The 17,082-nt window shown below is 39.3% G+C and overlaps 1 protein-coding gene across 1 annotated transcript in view; it reads left to right on the forward strand.

Moving 5' to 3' along the window:
- Window positions 1–17,082, forward strand: part of gspt1l (G1 to S phase transition 1, like) — a 42,443-nt gene that overhangs the window by 24,680 nt on the left and 681 nt on the right. Inside the window, exons 10-13 of the mRNA XM_062037365.1 lie at window positions 2,432–2,512; window positions 5,684–5,857; window positions 5,947–6,036; window positions 8,919–9,087. Of these exons, the coding sequence (XP_061893349.1) occupies window positions 2,432–2,512; window positions 5,684–5,857; window positions 5,947–6,036; window positions 8,919–9,087 (514 nt within the window). The remainder of the gene's footprint in view (window positions 1–2,431; window positions 2,513–5,683; window positions 5,858–5,946; window positions 6,037–8,918; window positions 9,088–17,082) is intronic.

The raw sequence follows: 17,082 nt of genomic DNA on the forward strand, positions 1-17,082 counted from the left end.
GTTGACTTTTTACACACTGGGTGCATGCAGGACTGTTTACTGTATATGGCTGGTTGAATACATTTTGCTCTAAGCATTGTTGTTAAAATGTGTTATGGTATACTGGAGAGTAAGCCGATGAAGTTTTATTAGATATGAATAGCATTTAAAATCCTGAAAGCATGTATTTCTTGGATACGAAATGGGGCTGCCAAATGAAAAGTTTGCTTTTATTAACACGAGGAACATATTAATATTCCCAAGGAAGGTAATCTGTGCCCTATGGTCCGAATAATACGGTAAGTAAAAACTAAAATGCTCCCACAATAATAATAATAATAGATTTGATTTGTAAAAACCACTTTACATTGAGTAAACAACATCAAAGTGGTAGAGTGTATTAAAAAAATTAAAATAAAAAGATAATAAAAAATAAATAAAAATAAAATCTAGAACAGCCAAATAGCTAGAACAGGGGTCACCAACGCGGTGCCCGCGGGCACCAGGTAGCCCGTAAGGACCAGATGAGTAGCCCGCTGGCCTGTTCTAAAAATAGCTCAAATAGCAGCACTTACCAGTGAGCTGCCTCTATTTTCTAAATTTTATTTATTTACTAGCAAGCTGGTCTCGCTTTGCCCGACATTTTTAATTCTAAGAGAGACAAAACTCAAATAGAATTTGAAAATCCAAGAAAATATTTTAAAGACTTGGTCTTCACTTTTTTAAATAAATTCATAAATTTTTTTACTTTGCTTCTTATAACTTTCAGAAAGACAATTTTAGAGAAAAAATACAACCTTAAAAATAATTTTAGGATTTTTAAACACATATACCTTTTTACCTTTTAAATTCCTTCCTCTTCTTTCCTGACAATGTTCAAGTAAAAAAAATTTTTTATTGTAAAGAATAATAAATACATTTTAATTTAATTCTTCATTTTAGCTTCTGTTTTTTCGACGAAAAATGTTTGTGAAATATTTCTTCAAACTTATTATGATTAAAATTCCAAAAAATTATTCTGGCAAATCTAGAAAATCTGTAGAATCAAATTTAAATCTTATTTCAAAGTCTTTTGAATTTCTTTTAAAATTTTTGTTCTGGAAAACCCAGAAGAAATAATGATTTGTCTTTGTTAGAAATATAGCTTTGTCCAATTTGTTATATATTCTAACAAAGTGCAGATTGGATTTTAACCTATTTAAAACATGTCATCAAAATTCTAAAATTAATCTTAATCAGGAAAAATTACTAATGTCCCATAAATTCTTTTTTTAATTTTTTCAAAAAGATTCAAATTTGCTAGTTTTTCTCTTCTTTTTTTCGGTTGAATTTTGAATTTTAAAGAGTCGAAATTGAAGATAAACTGTTTCAAAATTTAATTGTCATTTTTTTCGTGTTTTCTCCTCTTTTAAACCGTTCAATTAAGTGTAAATATCATTAATTATTAATAATAACATAGAGTTAAAGGTAAATTGAGCAAATTGGCTATTTCTGGCAATTTATTTAAGTGTGTATCAAACTGGTAGCCCTTCGCATTAATCAGTACCCAAGAAGTAGCTCTTGGTTTCAAAAAGGTTGGTGACCCTTGAGCTAGAACTAGTATGCATATATCTAAAAAAAAGGCTTTTTTAAAAAGAAGGGTTTTCAAGCCTTTTTTAAAAGCATCCACAGTCTGTGGTGCCCTCAGGTGGTCAGGGAGAGCGTTCCGCAGACTGGGAGTGGCGGAGCAGAAAGTCCGGTCTCCCATTGTTCGTAGCTTTGTCCTCGGAGGTTAGCCTGTCCGGAGTGGAGGTGTTGAGTGGAGGATTTGGGGGTGAGTAGTTCTTTGAGGTAGAGGGGGGCATTTCCATGGAGGTACTGGTGGGTTAGTAGGGAGACTTTGTATTCAATCCTGACTGGGCGGTATAGCTCGGTTGGTAGAGCGGCCGTGCCAGCAACTTGAGGGTTGCAGGTTCAATCCCCGCTTCCGCCATCCTAGTCACTGCCGTTGTGTCCTTGGGCAAGACACTTTACCCACCTGCTCCCAGTGCCACCCACACTGGTTTAAATGTAACTTAGATATTGGGTGTCACTATGTAAAGCGCTTTGAGTCACTAGAGAAAAAGCGCTATATAAATATAATTCACTTCACTTCACTTCACTGGAACAGGAAGCCAGTGAAGGGATTTGAGAATTGGTGTGATATGGTCATATTTCCGCACTCTCATCAGGATCCTCGTACCACAAAAAGTAATCATTGACAAGCAGGACAACCTGATAACTTTTCCCCTGTGCTTTTTTAAAGTGTGTTCTTCTAGTATATAGTGTGATGTATTTACTCTAATCCGTACGTAACATAGATAGACTGTCGTATTTTTCGGACTATAGGGCGCACTTAAAATCCTTTCATTTTCTCAAAAATGGTATGTTTTTCTACAGAATGTGATGTTACTCACAAAGTTGTTTCTTACAGGACATGGGCACTGTGATTCTAGGCAAACTTGAGTCAGGCTCCATCAGTAAAGCACAGCAGCTGATTATGATGCCAAACAGGGTAAGATTAAGTTATGTTACCCAACACTACCAATAACCGTTTGCATGTCATGAGTGCTGTTTTTTTATTTAGTAGAAAAAGTCTGTCACAACTTTGGGAAAACGGTGGTAGTTCCTCTAGATGTTTTTTGTTTACTTAATTCGGACAGCCAAAAAAAATTTAACTTTAGCAGAGGTGGTAACTGTCCCTCTCACAGATGTTATATTGTTGTGGTGACATGAAAACACTTGATATAAACAATAAATCTTTTTTAGAACATCGGGCATTAAGGCATTAATTAGAATTCAATAGCAAATCAGAAAAAAATGGCCGTTGTGATGTTTGCCAAGATTTTTTTGCCAAACAAATATTTGCTGGGGCGGCATAGCTCGGTTGGTAGAGTGGCCGTGCCAGCAACTTGAGGGTTCCAGGTTCGATCCCCGCTTCTGCCAACCTAGTCACTGCCGTTGTGTCCTTGGGCGAGACACTTTACCCACCTGCTTGTGGTTTAAAATGTAACTTAGATATTGGGTTTCACTATGTAAAGCGCTTTGAGTCACTAGAGAAAAGCGCTATATAAATATAATTCACTTCACGCTTTAAATAGAGCGGCTTTTAGAATTTCTGTTTATTTTAAGCATTTTGTTTCCCAATGTGAAAGAGCTGTGGATGAATTCATATACCGTATTTTTCGCACTATAAGTCGCAGTTTTTTTCATAGTTTGGCCGGGGGTGCGACATATACTCAGGAGCGACTTATGTGTGAAATTATTAACACATTACTGTAAAATATCAAATAAAATTATTTATCTCATCCACGTAAGACTAGACGTATAAGATTTCATGGGATTTAGTGATTAGGAGTGACAGATTGTTTGGTAAACGTATAGCATGTTCTATATGTTATAGTTATTTGAATGACTCTTACCATAATATGTTACGTTAACATACCAGGCACGTTCTCAGTTGGTTATTTATGCCTCATATAACGTACACTTATTCAGCCTGTTGTTCACTATTCTTTATTTATTTTAAATTGTCTTTCAAATGTCTATTCTTGGTGTTGGCTTTTATCAAATAAATTTCCCTAAAAAATGCGACTTATACTCCAGTGCGACTTATATATGTTTTTTTCCTTCTTTATTATGCATTTTCGGCCGGTGCGATTTATACTCCGAAAACTACGGTACTTCAAATTATTTCTGGGCTTCTGATTTTTCCCTTATGCGCAGACTGTATTTGTACTTTTTTGTCCTTTTTTGTTTGTATTGATGTGAAATTGTCCTAAATTTAATTAATTACGATTCTAAAACAGAGCCCGTGACTTATATGCCGTTTACTAAAAAGCATTCTTTTCCCCAGTTTGACAATTTTTGCTATGCCCCAAGAATTTAATCGTGAGCGCTGTAAAATCTAAAAACCTTTAGAGGGCAGTAAAGGACTGGCACAAATATCGCTCCTATTTTTTCATTCGAAATGATTTAGCCGTCCTTATGAAATGGATTTATTTTCGAAATTCACAAACTTTTGAAAGATGGCTCATTTTATTTTTATATTAACTATTAGAAAAATTGCCCCTTTTGTACAAACCCCGTTTCCATATGAGTTGGGAAATTGTGTTAGATGTAAATATAAACAGAATACAATGATTTGCAAATCCTTTTCAACCCATATTCAGTTGAATATGCTACAAAGACAACATATTTGATGTTCAAACTCATAAACTTTATTTTTTTTTTGCAAATAATAATTAACTTAGAATTTCATGGCTGCAACACGTGCCAAAGTAGTTGGGAAAGGGCATGTTCACCACTGTGTTACATGGCCTTTCCTTTTAATAACACTCAGTAAAGGTTTGGGAACTGAGGAGACACATTTTTGAAGCTTCTCAGGTGGAATTCTTTCCCATTCTTGCTTGATGTACAGCTTAAGTTGTTCAACAGTCCGGGGGTCTCCCTTGTGCTATTTTAGGCTTCATAATGCGCCACACATTTTCAATGGGAGACAGGTCTGGACTACAGGCAGGCCAGTCTAGTACCCGCACTCTTTTACTATGAAGCCACGTTGATGTAACACGTGGCTTGGCCTTGTCTTGCTGAAATAAGCAGGGGCGTCCATGGTAACGTTGCTTGGATGGCAACATATGTTGCTCCAAAAGCTGTATGTACCTTTCAGCATTAATGGTGCCTTCACAGATGTGTAAGTTACCCATGTCTTGGGCACTAATACACCCCCATACCATCACACATGCTGGCTTTTACACTTTGCGCCTATAACAATCCGGATGGTTCTTTTCCTCTTTGGACACGACGTCCACAGTTTCCAAAAACAATTTGAAATATGGACTTGTCAGATCACAGAACACTTTTCCACTTTGTATCAGTCCATCTTAGATGAGCTCAGGCCCAGCGAAGCCGACTGCGTTTCTGGGTGTTGTTGATAAATGGTTTTCGCCTTGCATAGGAGAGTTTTAACTTGCACTTACAGATGTAGCGACCAACTGTAGTTACTGACAGTGGGTTTCTGAAGTGTTCCTGAGCCCATGTGGTGATATCCTTTACACACTGATGTCGCTTGTTGATGCAGTACAGCCTGAGGGATGGAAGGTCACGGGCTTAGCTGCTTACGTGCAGTGATTTCTCCAGATTCTCTGAACCCTTTGATGATATTACGGAGCGTAGATGGTGAAATCCCTAAATTCCTTGCAATAGCTGGTTGAGAAAGGTTTTTCTTAAACTGTTCAACAGTTTGTTGACAAAGTGGTGACCCTCGCCCCATCCTTGTTTGTGAACGACTGAGCATTTCATGGAATCTACTTTTATACCCAATCATGGCACCCACCTGTTCCCAATTTGCCTGTCCACCTGTGGGATGTTCCAAATAAGTGTTTGATGAGCATTCCTCAACTTTATCAGTATTTATTGCCACCTTTCCCAACTTCTTTGTCACGTGTTGCTGCCATCCAATTCTAAAGTTAATGATTATTTGCAAAAAAAAAAAAGTTTATCAATTTGAACATCAAATATGTTGTCTTTGTAGTGCATTCAACTGAATATGGGTTGAAAATGATTTGCAAATGATTGTATTCCGTTTATATTTACATCTAACACAATTTCCCAACTCATTTGGAAACGGGGTTTGTATTATAAGTTATCCTTATTTTCTAAACATGATTGTCATGATTCCCCCCAGCACAATGTGGAGGTGTTGAGCCTCTTGTCAGATGACGTGGAGACGGACGATGCTGTACCAGGAGAAAATCTCAAATTGAGGCTGAAGGGTATTGAGGAGGAGGAGATCCTTCCTGGGTTCATCCTGTGTAACGCGGAGAACCTCTGCCACTCTGGACGCACCTTTGACGCCCAGGTCAGTGAATACGTCGTGTGGCCCTGCGAACCAGATTTAGTTATACAAACAAAGTGGATTTGTGACATCATATCTACTTCACCTTCCAGATTGTCATCATCGAACATAAATCTATCATCTGTCCTGGTTATAATGCTGTCCTTCACATTCACACCTGCATCGAAGAAGTGCAGATTACGGTAAGACCTCAACAGGAAACAATTGATTGGCCGCCACTTTCATAAAAACAAGTTTTTTTGTTGTTGCTGTATTTAACTCAATTAACCACTTCCTCAACTTGACCCAATACTAAAAACCCATCTAAATCTTCCTTGCTTTATCTGATCTTAACCAACGCTCCACACAAGTACTCTGATACTGGGGTGTTTATTGTACCACCACAGCTATTAAAAAAACTGTAAGATTCCAAAATCAAACCCCAATATCAACGCAAAAGTGATATTAAAAACTGTTGTCTCCCAGCTTTTATAAACGACTAAGCTGCGTTTCAGTGGAACGTCGTTGTTTCAATTAATTATGTAGAGATGGCGTTAGAATAGGGCTGGGCGATATATCGATATACTCGATATATCGTGGGTTTGTCTCTGTGCGATATAGAAAATGACTATCGAGTATATGTTCTCACACAGTTGATTTTAGCTGCGGACATTACACTACAGGCGTATTAGCTGTGATGCTAACGGTGCATTGCGAGTGGTAATACGAGAAAAAGAAGGTGCCAATCTGGTAACAAATGAAGGAAGAATTAATTCCCAAGAAGAACAGCAGGGGGTGCATCGTCTGGCGGTGGTTTGGCTTCAAGCGGGAATATGTTGAACAATTATGCGGCAAAAGCCTTGCGACAAAAAGTAGCAGCACTGCTATTTGATTTCCTATTATGCAGCTCATTTTTATTTGACACTTATTGAAATATCTTGTGTGACATCATGCACAAAAGTGCACTTTATTAGTTTTAAACTATTGTAGTGGCGTTCTGTACAAAAAGTGCACTTTAATTTAGTGTTGTTTTGATATGTCATCTTAGTGACATCATGCACAAAAGTGCACTAATAGCTTGTTTTAAAATGTCTCTGACAATCTTGCACTTTCTGTTTTGGAAATGACATGAATGTTTGTGCCACTGCTTAATAACTGTTTAATAAATACACTTTTGCTAAATTGACTTAGTTGTGATTTCCCTCTCTGCATGAAAGTTTAAAAGTAGCACATATTAATGCAGTATGAAGAAGAATGTTTTAATGTAGACACATAGAATCATCATACTGCTGTGATTATATGCATCAAGTGTGCATTCAAGGCTAAGGCAAAATATCGCGATATATATATCGTGTATCGTGACATGGCCTAAAAATATCGAGATATTAATAAAAGGCCATATCGCCCAGGCCTAGTGGGACGTTTATACAGTGCCTATGTTTTTAAAAGGTGTAAATCTTAAAGGTCTACTTAAATGAATTTTTTTTCATTTAAACGGGGATAGCAGATCCATTCTGTGTGTCATACTTGATCATTTCGTGATATTGCCATATTTTTGCTGAAAGGATTTAGTAGAGAACAACGACGATAAAGATCGCAACTTTTGGTATTTGATTAAAAAAAGCCTTGCCCCTACCGGAAGTAGCGTGACGTAGTCAGTTGATAGCCTCCTCATATTTTCCTATTGTTTTCAACGCAGCTAGAGCGATTCGGACCGAGAAAGCGACGATTACCCCATTAATTTGAGCGAGGATGAAAGATTTGTGGATGAGGAACGTTAGAGTTAAGGACTAGAATGCAGTGGAAGACATATCTTTTTTCGCTCTGACCGTAACTTAGGTACAAGCTGGCTCATTGGATTCCACACTTTCTCCTTTTTCTATTGCGGATCACGGATTTGTATTTCAAACCACCTCGGATACTATATCCTCTTGAAAATGAGAGTCGAGAACGTGAAATGGACGTTCACAGTGACTTTTATCTCCACGACAATACATCGACGAAACACTTTAGCTACGGAGTTAACGTGATAGCATCGTGCTTAACTGCAGATAGAAACAAAAGAAATAAACCCCTGACTGGAAGGATAGACAGAAGATCAACAATACTATTAAACCATGGACATGTAACTACACGGTTAATGCTTTCCAGCTTGGCGAAGCTTAAAAATGCTGTTGCTAACGACGCCATTGAAGCTAACTTAGTATAACGGGACCTCATAGAGCTATGATAAAAACATTAGCGCTCCACCTACGCCAGCCAGCCCTCATCTGCTCATCAACACCCGTGCTCACCTGCGTTCCAGCGATCGACGGAAGGACGAAGGACTTCACCACGATCATCTGTGCGGTCGGTGGCTAGCGTCGGCTAGCGTGTCTGCTATCCGAGTCAAAGTCTTCCTGGTTGTGTTGCTGTAGTCCGCCGCTAATACACCGATCCCACTCACAACTTTCTTCTTTGCAGTCTCCATTGTTCATTAAACAAATTGCAAACGATTCACCAACACAGATGTCCACAATACTGTGGAATTATGAGATGAAAACAGAGCTTCTTTGTATTGTATTCAATGGGGTACCGATACTTCTGTTTCACTGGCCAAGTCACGCGCATACGTCATCATCCAAAGACGTTTTCAACCGGAAGTTTAGCGGGAAATTTAAAATGTCACTTTATAAGTTAACCCGGCCGTATTGGCATGTGTTGCAATGTTAAGATTTCATCATTGATATATAAACTATCAGACTGCGTGGTCGCTAGTAGTGGCTTTCAGTAGGCCTTTAAATATGCATCTTAGAATGTATGTCTTAACTTATTAACTTTGTAACTGCTTTGTGACATGTTCTGTTGACCTTCTGGCCAGAAGATCTTGATCTCAAAGGGTTCTTAACGAATAAAGGTTGAATTTGTGAATTAATCAAATTCTTGTGCGTTGTCTGAATGAAATAAAATGTTAGACAATATCAACTAGTTTGGTAAGGAGGGAGGTGATGCAACAAAACTTGCACCAGGTATAAATTGAGCATGTACACATTTTTTAATGCAGTTAATAGATTCTAATGTTTTGTGATTCTGTTCACCTCTGCAGGCCTTAATTTGTCTGGTAGACAAGAAGACGGGAGAGAAGAGCCCGACGCGGCCGCGGTTTGTTAAACAAGATCAGGTCTGCATCGCACGCCTGCGCACGGCTGGAACCATTTGCCTCGAGACCTTTAAAGACTTTCCTCAGATGGGACGGTTTACCTTACGAGATGAAGGTAACTCCACATTGCACTCTTAGCAAAAAAGTAGTGACTCTTCTTACAGTGGGACCTCTTGGGGTTGGACAAAATGTCTCCCCGCACACTTTGCATTTGTAAATCAATTTCCCTAAGGAAGTGCAAATCATACGTTAAAAGGCCAAGCTGTCGGCATCATAACATCGTTATTTTACAGGGGATGCCATTGGAAACATTAGAGCTTCTTAATGGCCATAAAAGTGGCAACAAAGAAAAATCCCTGCTTTTAACTCTCGCTACTGTTTTCATGACAAAGCTGTAAGCTGCGGCCTCATGAAACACAAGTTGAAAATAAGGATGGCAATTTCAGGGTACTGCTCAGTACGTACAGTAATAATATTTTAATATTGACAAGCTAGGGTGGGAAAAAACGATCGTCGGTGACATCACTCATGTTTTTCCGGACAGCGCGGCCCCTTGCAACAACATTGCAGGTGAAAATGTTAAAGGGGAACTGCACTTTTTGGGGGGGAAATTCTACCTATCGTTCACAATCATTACGAAAGACTAAGGGTGTAACGGTATGTGTATTTGTATTGAACAGTTTCGATACGGGGGGTTCGGTTCGGAGGTGTACCGAACGAGTTTCCACACGAACATATTAAGTATCGTACCGCACGTTGTGTAAACAATGCACACCGAGGCACAACACACGGTATGCTAGCAGCGACCGGGCTACTACAACATGTAAAAGCCAGAGCTGGAAGACCCTCCTGCCTCGTTAAGATCTCCCGTTTGGGAACACTAAGGCTTCGCGGTGCGATACAACAATGGAGGACGGAAGTTTGCCGACATTTTTCAGCAGCAGTAGGGTATGCTTCTAACAACACGTCAGACATGCTAACTCATTTGAAGCGTCACATGAACATCGCTTCAACGAAGATAAAGTTAAAGTTAAAGTACCAATGATTGTCACACACACACTAGATGTGGTGAAATTTGTCCTCTGCATTTGACCCATCCCCTTGGGGAGCAGTGGGCAGCAGCGGCGCCGCGCCCGGGAATCATTTTGGTGATTTAACCCCCAATTCCAACCCTTGATGCTGAGTGCCAAGCAGGGAGGTAATGGGTCCCATTTTTATAGTCTTTGGTAAAGACGAGCGTCGTGCAAACACCGCATTCAAGCAGCCTCTCCTCGGCGAGTCAGGCAGGGCTAAAGCAATAACAAATGTTTTTATAGCAGCAGATTTAAGACCATATTGCATTAAAAAATAGATTTGACCCACTGAGACATTTTAACTGCAAGCAGGTCTGCTCTTTCTGCAGACAATGTGGATAAACTGATTTTTCTGGCAAAAAAACATGAAGATTGAGTGAAAGTCACCAGGGTTAAAGGCTGGGGGGGGGGAAGAAAAGTTAATCTGAGGCTGAGTTGACTTGAAACTGTTTAATGTTGCACTTTTTATATGTAGAAGAAAAGTTTTGTCATTTTATTTAATCTGAGCAACAACTTGAAGCAGTTTAATGTTGATTAACGTGGACCCCGACTTAAACAAGTTGAAAAACTTATTGGGGTGTTACCATTTAGGGGTCAATTGTACGGAATATGTACTGTACTGTGCAATCTACTAAAAAAAGAATCAATCAATCAAAAAAAACACTTTATATGTAGAAAGTTTTTGTTAAGAAATCATTCTGAGCCTTATCTTATTTAGTTTTTATTTGATATATGTTGACCACATGAACCCTGGCAATGGACCCTGTGTGTATATGTATGTTATTGTTATGCTTAGCATTCATGACTGCCTGCTGTTGCACTGATCAGCCTAGTGGTGGCTCACATCCATCACACACACAGCTATTTTAAAGCAATGTTAAAAGGATAAAGCCATTGTTTACAAATTTCGGTAAATAAATAACCAAAAAATGTATATTTTGTTGTTTTCTTACTGTACCGAAAATGAACCGAACCGTGACCTCTAAACCGAGGTACGTACCAAACCGATTTTTTTTTTAACTCCATTACGTCTCAATAAAAGTCTGCTTACAGCGGAGCCAATGGAAAAAGCCTCTATTTTGCCCATAAAACCCACTAAAAAAAACCATCCAAAAAGCGGCAACAATACTCCATTTACATTTCGTGACTTGAATATTAACCAAGTATTAGTGATATTGTTATTATAAGCGCTAACGCAGACGCACTATTTATAGTAACGCCTTGATCACTAGCGTGTGTGCCTATGTTGACATGATTGAGTGGTAAGAGGGACAAGCGGTAAGTCCCTGGACACAGGGGAAAACACCAAGGGATTTAATTTAGAGCTAATTATAGGAAATACAATTATTGACAGTAATGATACTCAGTAGTATTGTTATACTGCTTAGTACAGATGCCACTGTGGTGTTGACCTGATACTCAATACCACAGTGATGCGGTCAATATTTTTAATATCAAATAATGTGGACACAGGAGGGCTCAAAGGGCAAATGCCGAAGGATTTAACTCAGCGTTAATAGTAGGAAATAATTTCAAAATGGAATTGATATTGTTACACCGCCGTCCTGTGTTCTTGTCTGATTATAATTGTGATCAAAAGGTGTATTATTCAATAATCTTACAAAAATATAAGTATCAATATCAGCATTGGTATAATCCTGTAACTTATTTGATAATGAATCAAGTTTGGTACCCAAATTTGTAGTACTAATGTGAAGTATCCAAACAACAGAAGGATAAGTGTCAATTACATTTAACAGAAATGTAGATGGAACCATGTTACACAGAAAGTAACCAGCTGTTAACAGTAAATTACCATGTAGATTAATAGTTTTGACTAAAATCATACAACCGGAAATGACGCAATATTGTACCGCACACGCCAGCAGTTCAATTAGGATTGTGCAATGTTTGTATTATCATTTATATGGCTAATAATATATTGCGAAATGCAGTATATCGTTGTCGCAGGAGGCTGAGATGTACAATATATCACAATATAGGTTTTAGGCCATATGGCCAATCACTATTTTGTATTCAAAAATCTACATTTGTCTTACGCAGCTCAGTGTCGTGGTTGTACATCATTGTCGTGTTGCTCATTTATCCTATTTTCATTGGCATTTTTTTCCACGCTGCAAAGTTCTTGTCCAGCTGAATCCTATCCACACTCAAAGTCAAAGTTTTGAGATACTTTTACTTTTCAGGTTAACTTCGTCTCTCGAGTACCCGATGTTCTGCGTTTTGTGTGTTCTTTGTGGCTTCAAGCTACGTTTCAGCCATTCATGCAGGAAGTGCCTTCTGGATCAGGGATTCTTAACCTTTTTGACTTCTGGGCCCAACTTTTCTACTCTAGAGAGAGGCCCAGGAGCCACTCAAATATTAACACTGAATTGGTCGTCTTACTCTTGATTTTAATTGCATTTAGTATATACCATATTTCCTTGAATTGGCGCAGGGAATATAGTATTCGCACGTCTAGAATTACTGCCGGGTCAAACTAATTTCTCAAAATAATTAACGCATGCTTGGCTTTATTAACGCCGGATCAAATTCGTTTCGCAAAATATTGATTTTATTATCGCATGTCTATAATTTTCGCCGGGTCAAACTCGTTTCGCAAAATATTTAGCATATGGCTAGAACTTCCGCCGGGTCAAATTCGTTACGTCACGAGTGACGATTTACCTGTCCTCATTTTCAAAATGGAAGAAGCTGCTTTCAGTAGTTTGCAATCGCACAAAGGAAAAAAGATAAAGAGCTATTCAGTAGGATTTAAGGTCCAAGCTATTGAATACCGGTACAGTATGCTAAAAAGAACAGTAAGCAGCTATGTTTTATTAATATACCGTAGCTGCGTGTGTCAAATACGGTATGAGTCATCAAATGACTCCCGCCTCCTGGTGGTAGAGGGCGCTGCCGCGCTAGTGATCCTTCTTGCGACTTCCGGTACTGCAGAAGAAATGACTACACGCAGCAAGAGATTTTAACATGGAGGATTACATACCGGTATCTAAAATAAAACAGTTTTCTAAACTGGACTTTCAATGGAAGCAGGAGGTAATAATTAAAGGAATATCTCCATCGAGACAGAGAGACTTTTAAAACTGAAGAAAGAAAATAATGAAGACTTCTATAACCAAGTTATCGATGCTTTTGGTCAGAAGGAGCTGCAAATGGACTCCATTTGTAAGTACAGGTAAGACCATAATAACGTTTTTTTTAATTAAATGTGTTTTTCATGATGGTATGCTTACATCACACTCAAAGCGCACGCCTAAATTTACCGCATTCCTTTTGGTAAACGCCGGAGTGAGAAGAGGTTTTAAAATAATTACCGCATGCACGGCCATCCCGCAGGCTTCCGGTAAACGCCGGAGTGACAGGAGGTTTTAAATTAATTAACGACCCTGCGGCTATTCAAGGAAATACGGTATCTCACCTGCTTGCCGTTTACAACCTTGTCAAATGATTCATATCATTTGACAAAAGAGATGAATCATTCATAAACTAAATGAGTGTGGAGGTCTTCCAGCTCCGGGTTCTTCGGACCACCCAGAAGAGACATGACAGGCTTGACGGTTTTGGGATTTTGTTTATTTTTGCAATAAACGTATCGCTCTGCTTTTCAGCAATCGCCTCTCGTGACGGTCTCGCTCTTCGGGTTGCTTTTCAGCCATCCGCTCTCGTCTCCGTCTCGCTCGTGCTCGGGTTTTCTCGTCACCATCAACAACTCCAACTTCTCCCACACCTTCCTTCCCGGCTGCTGCCCTTTTGTAGAGTGACAGGTGATCAGATAAACGCGCCCAGGTGGGCCATCTACGCACCTGTCGGAGCTGGCTCACCCCGCCTCGTTGCAGGTCCGCAGGCCACGCCCCCTCACAATGAGTAATAAATGTTTCTTACCTAAACTGTCAATAAAATTTAAGGGCAAATGAAAATACAGCTTCACCACTTTAGTCATATTTTTGTCGCTGAGGAAACGTCTCTAAAACTTTAGCTCCAGACCTCTTCAGTTTGTCGATAGTACCACAAGTGGTGGAAAAGTGTATTACAACTGAGTACCGTACGGACCGCAGCTGAGAAACAAACATTTTTCGGGGGAGCTTGCGGCCCAACAATGGTTAAGAAACACTTCAGTACAGTGGTTCTTAACCTGGGTTCGATCGAACCCTAGGCGGAGGTCAAGACACACCCGACTCATCGTGTGAATAAAAACTTCTCCCTATCGGCGTATTATGGATACGGCAACAGCAGAAGTCAGACTGATTTGCAGGTGTGTAGTTTGTTGTGAGTTTATGCACTGTGTTGGTTTTGTTGTTTGAACAAGGTGATGTTCATGCACGGTTCATTTTGTGCACCAGTAATAAAACATGGTAACACTTTAGTATGGGGAACATATTCACCATTACCTATTTGCGTATTAACATGCAAATTAGTAACATATTGGCTCTTAACTAGTCATTATTAAGTACTTATTAATGCTTTATTCGGCATGGCCTTATTATAACCCTAACCAAATAACTGTAAATTAAGTCTTTATTACTTAGAATATGTTCCCCATATTAAAGTGTTACCAACAAACATACAACTTTGTCTTGAATTTGAAAAAAAAAACATTTTATTTTTCACTAAAGAAGGGTTCGGTGAATGCGCATACGAAACTGGTGGGGTTCGGTACCTCCAACAAGGTAAAGAACCGCTGCTTTAGGAGATGACATGTCAACACTGGACTCACTAAAAGGAACATGACAGGAGATTATAAAAAAAGTTCCGTGGCGAGAGCACATCAATAATTGTATCGTAAGGTTACATTTTGCGATTGATGTATCGTCACAGTCCTACCAGTCGCAAACAATCAATATTACCCTTCCATGATTTTGATCTGTTTTATCCTATTTTTCTTTTGGAATAAGTGTGGTCTTATGATGCTCACTGAGCTGGGGCCGTACTTATCAAGCTTCTTAGAATTACTCCTAAGAAGTCTGCTAAGAGTTGACTTAGGAGTAAATAAATTCTTCGCTGAAAGCCGCACTTAAAAGTTAGTTATCAAGCGTCTTACTCACACTTTCAGCGAAGTGTAGGACTGAATCTTAAGTGTCACACTCAGAGCTGAATTACGACATTACTATGTGCCGTAAACGGAATTTTAGGTGACGTCATTTCTGTGTCCATAGAAATGACCAATCACGGAAGGGAACCCGTTGTCTAAGAATAAAGAAATATCTTGGAAATATTTAAGTGGACAATGGGAGTGTATATTTTGACAATAAACTACAAAATAATACAAAACAAACTAGTCCCCGCCGGCACTCAAGCTACCGCTCCCTCTCTTCTCTCGCCCACACACTCACTGACGTCACTCACCTCACGGCCACACACATACGCTACTGTCATAACATTTTCTTTCCAATTCATTAATTAGGCAACTAATTTGAAACTGGTGTGGGTGGCTCTATATATACAAGCCCACTGCAGCCACATGCAGAAATCAACAAGGAATCGAAAAGTATTAAATCTGTGACAAAAATAATACCCGCTCTGTCTAAACGATACCGTTTGATCAGCTGCTCGTCATCAAACAAATCCAGGACATTGTTCCGCTCCCTGAACGTTCGCGCACGTCTCTCTCCCTCAGTGCCATCCCCTGCTGGCAACTCCTAACCACTTAAGACACCTCTGAAGGTCTCTTGAATATCGTGGAGAGTAGGAGTGATTCTTAGACTTAAGAACGTTGATAAAAAGCTTTTATTCTTAAGTTTGAGAGTAGGACTACATTTCGCAAATTCTCAGGACTTAAGTGTAAAATGGCACTTAAGAAGCTTGGTAAGTACGGCCCCTGTTTTATCCTATTTTTCTTTTGGAATAAGTGTGGTCTTATGATGCTCACTGAGCTGGGGCCGTACTTATCAAGCTTCTTAGAATTACTCCTAAGAAGTCTGCTAAGAGTTGACTTAAGAGTAAATAAATTCTTCGCTGAAAGCTGCACTTAAAAGTTAGTTATCAAGCGTCTTACTCACACTTTCAGCGAAGTGTAGGACTGAATCTTAAGTGTCACACTCAGAGCTGAATTACGACATTACTATGTGCCGTAAACGGAACTTTAGGTGACGTCATTTCTGTGTCCATAGAAATGACCAATCACGGAAGGGAACCCGTTGTCTAAGAATAAAGAAATATCTTGGAAATATTTAAGTGGACAATGGGAGTGTATATTTTGACAATAAACTACAAAATAATACAAAACCAACTAGTCCCCGCCGGCACTCAAGCTACCGCTCCCTCTCTTCTCTCGCCCACACACTCACTGACGTCACTCACCTCACATGCTGTCACCTATTAAAGGGACACACACACACACATACGCTACTCTCATAACATTTTCTTTCCAATTCATTAATTTGGCAACTAATTTGAAACTGGTGTGGGTGGCTCTATATATACAAGCCCACTGCAGCCACATGCAGAAATCAACAAGGAATCGAAAAGTATTAAATCTGTGACAAAAATAATACCCGCTCTGTCTAAACGATACCGTTTGATCAGCTGCTCGTCATCAAACAAATCCAGGACATCGTTCCGTTCCCTTAACGTTCGCGCACGTCTCTCTCGCCTCAGTGCCATCCCCTGCTGGCAACTCCTAACCACTTAAGACACCTCTGAAGGTCTCTTAAATATCGTGGAGAGTAGGAGTGATTCTTAGACTTAAGAACGTTGATAAAAAGCTTTTATTCTTAAGTTTGAGAGTAGGACTAAATTTCGCAAATTCTCAGGACTTAAGTGTAAAATGGCACTCTAAGAAGCTTGATGAGTACGGCCCCTGATCTTTTGTCTCGGGACATCCATTATTGTAAAGCAAAAGCAAACATTGATCAACTCTAGAGACCCAGAAAGAATCTTTGTATGTTGGAAGTATTTACACACCGATAATATATGTCTTGGTTGTTAAACTCATTCACACAAATGTCATCCAAACATGTTTTTACCGCCAATGAATGCTACACGCGTCTTGTAGTACTTGAGACATTGCACAAGTA

This window comes from Entelurus aequoreus, linkage group LG25, assembly GCF_033978785.1.
Source record: "Entelurus aequoreus isolate RoL-2023_Sb linkage group LG25, RoL_Eaeq_v1.1, whole genome shotgun sequence".
In the NCBI taxonomy this organism is placed as follows: domain Eukaryota; kingdom Metazoa; phylum Chordata; class Actinopteri; order Syngnathiformes; family Syngnathidae; genus Entelurus; species Entelurus aequoreus.